This window comes from Monopterus albus, unplaced genomic scaffold, assembly GCF_001952655.1.
Source record: "Monopterus albus unplaced genomic scaffold, M_albus_1.0 scaffold127.1, whole genome shotgun sequence".
NCBI classification, from domain to species: Eukaryota; Metazoa; Chordata; class Actinopteri; order Synbranchiformes; family Synbranchidae; genus Monopterus; species Monopterus albus.
The window spans coordinates 272,869-280,620 of NW_018128007.1; the positions used below are offsets into that span (position 1 = coordinate 272,869).

General features: G+C 41.4%; 1 protein-coding gene across 1 annotated transcript in view; it reads right to left on the minus strand.

The window, feature by feature from the left end:
- The window catches only part of LOC109967270 (NT-3 growth factor receptor-like), a 410,435-nt gene that overhangs the window by 235,505 nt on the left and 167,178 nt on the right, over window positions 1-7,752 (minus strand). Inside the window, exon 4 of the mRNA XM_020612721.1 lies at window positions 508-579. Within this exon, the coding sequence (XP_020468377.1) occupies window positions 508-579 (72 nt within the window). The remainder of the gene's footprint in view (window positions 1-507; window positions 580-7,752) is intronic.

Sequence of the window (7,752 nt, forward strand, 5' to 3'; positions counted from 1 at the left end):
TTCTTGAACCACCCACATATGGGTCATCATATCCTGTCAACATGTCTGGTATGGTTTCCTGCAGCACTTTCTCAGCTCACAGGTTGTTAAAGAAACTATAAAGTCCAGTTTTCATTCAACAAAGGCATGGTTAAATCTGAAAATTAAAATGTGTCATCTTTTATATATTTTCAGGTTGGAGAGCTCTTTCATAGAAAGGATAATCACCTTTATTGGCCAAGTATGTTGTAACAAGGAATTTGTTTCCAGTACAGAACCGATGGCAGCCATCTGCAGTGCCTCCTCAACTGATGGCTCTAACCATCAAGGGCAACGGGGGGGTTCAGTGTCTTGCCCAAGGACACTTGGACTGCCAGCACTGAGATTTAAACCTTCAACCTTCTGGTTGAGAGATGACTGCTCTACCCACTGCACCGCTGTCACCTCTCCCAAAACACACATCATACAATGATTTAACCTCATTCAAGTTTCTGTCACAAAGTGACATAAAGACATGGGTTAACTTACAGTTCAAAGAGCTGCAGATGTTCAAAGATCTGCCATGTCAGCGAGGTCAACATGGGGTTCTTGGACAAGTTTCTGAGAGAGAGAATGAGAAAGAGACAGAGAGGTAAGACAGATGTCAAAAACTTGATTTCAAAATGTCAGAAGGAGCTTGTTTGAAGTTAATAGACTTATGTCTCAATCTTCCTGCCAGCACAAATCCTGCAAATCATCTTTCACAGTCCTTATGCAATTTTCCTCAGGCACGTTTACTTTTTGTTGCACATTGGTGTGTTTGGTATTTTCCTGCCATGATTGATTGCACTTACACTGAGGTGGGAGCAGAGGTGCAGTTGAGGCCGTGTGTATGCTGATTAGGCAGCGCAGTGCAATTCTGGTGCTGGTTTTGACCCGAAATAACAATAACACCTGCTCAGACCATCTCTTATTGCTGCTGCAGGCATATTTGCAATTTTCCTGGCAAACACAAAGGCTGGGAAGCACAAGATCGGGTACACACGTATTTTAAATGGCCACACCAACTTAAAATTAACCCTTCAATCCACTATTGATCTGCTGGAATTTACTCTGAATGATTTATTGTCAAATTATCTGAATTATTAAATAGGCTAAGTGTGATCATTTAGATTATTTTCAAATAAGGTAAATAGCCCTCAGTATGTGGCTATAGATATGAATATGGTCAAGTAGTGTTGGTGCACCATTTGTCTTTACAGGATGCAGCCACAGCTGCTCTGTGATTGGTGTTTTTGGAATCACAGATCAGACTCCAAATCCATGTTACATAATTGCATAGATGCAACATAATAATTTGAAAGCAGCTCATGAGCCATGAAAAATAGCAAATACCCTGCATATGTCCCTATCAATCATGTTAGATCGCTAGTAAAGTCAGTCCAACCTCACTGTGCACTGCTTACACTGTTACAGTTTAGAAGAACATAAAAGGAAAGAATCCATCCACTGTTGGCCTGCAGAAGGCCTGGGACGAAATCACACCTGAATACCTGCCCAGTAGCACCTGGCTGCATACAAAAGTGTGCTGCCTCTTTGGTCACCAAACCATTGTTGATCACGCCCATATGTGCCACTATTGCTGTGCCTTATTCCTGGAAAACTGAGTCCTTAGTGTTTATTGGTGCGTGTTTATTACATCATTGGTGATCTTCGAGGTAAAAAGTGCCCTGTCCTGATGCTTTCTCCTCTATAGCCACTGTTCCTTTAGCTTCTATGACTTGTTCAGGGTTTCTTCATTAGATCCCTGTCATGTACTGAATCTTCACTTGCTAAGGTACAAAGTTTACAGTTTGAACCCTTGATTTTTTTTTACTTTAAAAGCTTGTTAACAATATCATAAAACACGCATATCTAAGCTGCTCCATGTGTTTTCCTGCTGCCCTGAGTCTTCCTGGTCTTCTTGGGCTTCTCTTGAATTCTTATTTCCTCATCCAGCCCTAGATGGCACTGGATTCCTTCCCTTACACTCTGTTCCCTGTGACTGCACACCCTGCTGACACACATCACACCTGTAGCTACTCCATAGTACTGTATATATGTTATCGGTTTTCCCTCATGTCTTTGCAAGATTAGCCTAATTGTTCAAGCTATCTTGTTCCTAGTGTTCCTAGTTTAGCTTGTGCTTTCCGGTGGTTAGATTTACTTGCCTATTTTGGATTCTGCTTGGATTTTGGACTCAGCCTTTTGCCTAGTTCCTTGGATCTTTCCCCATGTTGGAATTATATCCTTGTTGTGATTTTCTTTATTATTTTTCTCACCTATACTTTTTGGACTGTTCACTCTGATTGGACTGTTTCAGTTTTGTTTGGAATTTAATTCGGCCTTTGTTTTTTCCCTACTTGGTTTTGTTTGCCTGAACACTAAGATCCAATCTCCTCAATTTGTTATTTCATTATAGAAACATTACAAAGACCGAATCTGATCTCATTAAACTTCTGAGCACTTGTCATCCCGGACACATTTAATCCCTTTATAAACATATTTATAACTTTTGCAGTGGTGGAGCCTTTATATTTTTCCTTGGTTTCCATATTTTGGAGTCCAGGTATAAGGTGTATATGTATATGTATATGTATATGTATATATATATATGTATATGTATATGTACATGTATAAAGGTGTCCATTGCTGTTATGTCACTGACACACGGTGATATAAATGTCACCATCAGGAAGATTTACAAAACAAATATCTGACTTTTTGCCAACATTACATTTACATGCACACATGCCTATACACACAGTCTGTGTCCTGGAGAGAATTTTACACTGACACTCATACAACAAAGTACTCATACACACACAAATCTACAAAACCACACATGCAACAGTGTTTGAACCCTGCATAGTCATGACAGATTTCTTTCATAACTCCTTCTGTGTTGCAGTACCATAAAACACAAACACAGGGGTCCATCTCCATGGCAACATAAAGCCAACTAATAAGAGCTACTCAATCTGGTGTGTGGAAACAAAATACACACTGCAATCCAAACCACCTCATTATGATCAATAATAAAATGATTCAAATCTCCTGTGTAGGGATCTCTCTCTCTCTATCTGTGTGTGTGTCATAGCTGTGGTTACAGTAGAAAATGCTTATAAACAAATACATTTTCACAATGTCTACATAGTCACACAGACTCCAGGTCCTCTGGTTATACTGTGTACAGTGTACACAGTGGTGTTTTTTGGCATGGGCGAACTGGGCAGCCCCCCAGGGCGGCATTTATTCATGACACATTGGGGGGGGGGGGGGGAGCAAGCGGGGGGGAGGAAAGCGCTACTAAGCGGTTTTCTATTATCTATCATATGTGGCGCCCCTGCTTGATGAGAAGGTGCCGTGCACAGAAGCTGTATATACAGCGTATGAATGTATATGAACATGACTGTGCAGTAGCTCCACATCCTCCTGTCACACTAGTGCTGAGTTTACAGGCTTACAGGTGGCATCTTTTCAGTTATCACTCTCTGAAAGAACTTATTTTTCTGGGGACTTTCATTTTTAAATTTATAATTCGGAAGGTATTAAGAGAGAGACTAGCATATTATAAGACTGTCTCTTTGTATGGGATTTGTCAACCCAGTCTCATAGCAAAATTCATAAAAGCTATGTTGGTCCACAACATAAAACATACTAACTTCACAATAACACCTCAAAAATTGCAGTGCAAGTCACTGTACAGAGACCTGTAACGCCATCCAGAGGGGAGGAGTTCAAATAGTTTGTGTCCAGGGTGTGAGGGGTCTGCAGTGATCCTCTCTGCCCTGCTTTTGACCCGTAAGGTGTACAAGTCCTCCATGGAAGCCAGGCTGGCACTGATGATTTTTTCTGCAGTCCTGACTGTCCGCTGGAGTCTGTACTTGTGAGATGGAAGTACAAAGCCAAACCAGACAGAGATGGAAGTACAGAGAACAGACTCGATGATTCTCCTATAGAACTGAATCGGCAGCTCCTGGGGCAGGTTGAACTTCCTGTGCTGATGCAGGAAGTACATCCTTTGCTGTGGCTTTTTAATTATGGCGCTGATGTTGGTTGTCCACTTCAGGTCCTGCGAGATAGTGGAGGCCAGAAACTTGTAGGACTTTACTACTGATTCAGTGCTGCTGAGTATAGTGAGCGGAGATAGGGTGGGGGGCCTCCTCCTAAAATCCACTATCATCTCCACTGTCTTCCATGTGCTCCAGGTTGTTACAACCACACCACAGGGCCAGCTGTTTAACTTCCTGTCTGTAGGCTGACTTGTCACCGTCTTGAATGAGGCTGATGATTGTTGTCTGCAAACTTCAGGATTTTTACAGAGGGGTTTCCTTATTTTTAGTACTAACCCTTGTCATAAAAAATCATTAACTTAGGTAGTTTCAAGTGTTGGTACAAATAATGAATGATACAGTTTTTCTGGGAAGGACAGTGTTGACTAGTCTTAAGATTTTTCTGGAATATCATGTTGCATTTTCAATTACCTCAGAATAAATCCTCTCATAAAAGCCATCTACCGGTACTACACTAGTCATTTGTAAGATTGCTACTACCTTTTTATGACCCATTATGTTGTAATCATGTCTTGTTAACACATGGTAGTGAGATAAATAAGTTATGATCACAAAATAACTGCTTGATATCATGAGAAAATCAAATAATTCAGATCAGATTTTAGGTTAACAAACCAAAAACAAGCTAGCAACCATTATTCACTTTCAGCTTTTATAAGATTGCAACAGTCATTTATCTTGTCAGGCAAATAGGAACGAGGGAATTGAGTGACTACTTCCACCTAGAGAAAATCAAGTGAAAGTGATTTTAAAAAAATGCAACATCTGTTCACATCATAACAACACGCTTTCATGCAGAAGCTATGATTCTTTCTCCTTTTGTTTGGAGGGACAAAGTTAGAGCAGTAGGTGCTGCACAGGAGGAAGATGGGGAGGGGCAGAAATAGAAACAGAAAATAGAAAAATATGGAGTAAAAGACAAAACAACCAGAGGGAGGAGAGGAAGACAAATTAGGAGAGCAAGGCAAAACTGATGGTAAGAAGGAGAAAGAGACTCATGGGAGAACAACAAGAAAGATGTATGGTTTCTTCCAAAAGTCACCTTCAAATTTTTTCCACAGATGAGCAGATAATAAACACACACATACACACGCCAAACACTGACAAACTGTCTCACAACATTAGTCCATCATAGTAACACAAGGATGAATGTCCTCTCTGTGTCTGGGGAATGGTGCAGCTCTACAGAATAATTCCTTTGATTTCATCTGAATGAAAACTGCAACAGACTCGGAACACTGCTGGGTCTCGATTCCATGTTATACTTACAGTAGAAGCAATGATACACTTGCTCAAATACAATACTGTGCTATAAGCGCATGAGCTTTGCCATTTAGTTTTATGGTATATTTCCACTCAGTGAGCTACTGTATTCTTTACTGCACTACATTTATATGTCAGCTGTAGGTATTAGTTACACCAGCCATTTGGCTTGTGACTTCGTGCCCTTGTCATGATTCAGAGGACCAGGAGTTGTTAGCAGTTCCACCAAAAAAGACATTTCCTCTCTAAACATGATTTCATTTAAATCATTTTTGGCCCAAAAGAGTTCAAATTATCCAACATTTCACAAAAAGTAAACAAGAAATGTGTAACAGAATATTGTTTGTTTGTTTTCTATCTTTCCTTTCCCATTAATAATTTCTCAGCTCCTCGGATTTATCTGGTGGCCCTTTGGAAGTGCCTGACCCCCAAACACTAGCTGCAACTATAAAATGCTGCTGAAGCAATGATGATCACTGTTAGGTTATTTCTTAGTTAGATAGGTATGGATTAGAGATCTGTTGTCTATGAATGTTTAGTGCAGACAGGGTGACTAGCTTGGGCTGTTAACTATTCAGCCTGCAGGCACGTCAAGGATACAGGAAAACTGCTGTTAGTGTCAACTGTAATGCTAGTCTTAATATTTGTCTTAATGTGTAAGGTTATGTCCAATTGTTTAGATACACACCACGAAAACAACAGTCACGCACCTTGACTTTGCCTCATGTTTTGGCTAAACCCTCGGATTTATCTGGTGGCCCTTTGGAAGTGCCTGACCCCCAAACACTAGCTGCAACTATAAAATGCTGCTGAAGCAATGATGATCACTATTAATCTAATAATAACAGTCAGAGGAGACATTTTACCAAACTAATAATGCTTGTGATTTTATTTAAAGTGGATTTGATTCACTTCAGATTGTTGTATTGGTTCTTTTACATAAAGTATTTGAGTACATCTTCCACACAAATGCTTAAATAGCAGATAAATACTACTACTGTATTATAATAACAGGACATTGTACAAGGCACCAACAAAAATGAATACTGGACTGTGAGTGGGACTGTTCATAGTGATAAACTAACACCCAGCTCTATAAAGCTTTGAAGCCTGTTTTAGCTTATTGTTTTGGTTTTCCAACTCATATCTCCAGAGAACATCGCTGGTTTGAGAGAGGAGTCAAGGAAGCTATTTTTGTAAAAATAGAACACCCCTCACTAAATAGGGGTGGTGGACTAAGACACAACTTGTCTTCCATCTACAACCCTGTTTTGAGATCTCTGCCCAAACATGCCCACCAGGACAATAGGCGTCGGCTGACAGGGGAGGATCCAAAGACAGGTAACGAGACTCATCGATACTGGGCTGTAACGACTCAGTCATTATGGGACATTGTTGGCCTTCAAAGGACTGAAACCACACCAAGGGGGATAAATATCTCCGGCTCAACACCAGTCAGTCAGAACTGATGAAGCCTCTTGGATGAGAGGTGAAACGTCTTTGATCTAGAAATCTAAGTCCAGTTGATTTTTCTAAGGTTATTTAATTTTACTATGACCTGGATGACTGAGAATCTGCACAGACATGTTCAATTTCCATACTTCCACTTCTGCTTTTCATTACCCACCCATTTCTTTCCCCTTCTTTTTATTCTAATCCTTTGATCCCTGCTGAGGGTCTGCCAGTGCCTGAGAGCAGCACAAACCTCCTTAACCCTCCCTAAAACCGTTAAGTGCACAAGCGACCAAGTATACACAAGCATTCACTATTGTTATAGTTTTATTCACGCTTAGTGAGGGCAGGTCCCTGCTAGTGTAATGGCCATTATCACTTGTTATCAAGGCCATAAACATTGTTCAGAAGGGGTCTTCGGTGAAGTACAGGAGGTTCCATAGGTATGCAGCTGAGGTACACAGGTGACCTCTAGTGGCCATAGTAATTATGACACAAGCCGCAGAGTGAATTCAGTGATGTGATAATTAAGAAAGAAAGTGTGCATAAGGGTGTCCATCAGTGCACATGGCACCAGGACACCCTAGGCCGGAGGTCGATTATCGACTTTGTGGTTGTTTCATCTGACCTCCGGCCGTATGTCTTGGACACTCGGGTGAAGAGAGGGGCGGAGCTGTCAACTAATCACCACCTGGTGGTGAGCTGGATCCAATGGCGGGGGAGGAAGCTGGACAGACTCGGCAGACCCAAACGTATTGTGAGGGTCTGTTGGGAACGTTTAGCAGAATCCCCTGTCAGAGAGATCTTCAACTCCCGCCTCCGGCAGAGCTTTGACCAGATCCCGGGGGAGGCTGGAGATATTGAGTCCGAGTGGACCATATTCTCCACCTCCATTGTCGATGTGGCCGTTCTGAGCTGTGGCCGTAAGGTCTCCGGTGCCTGTCGTGGTGGCAATCCCCGAACC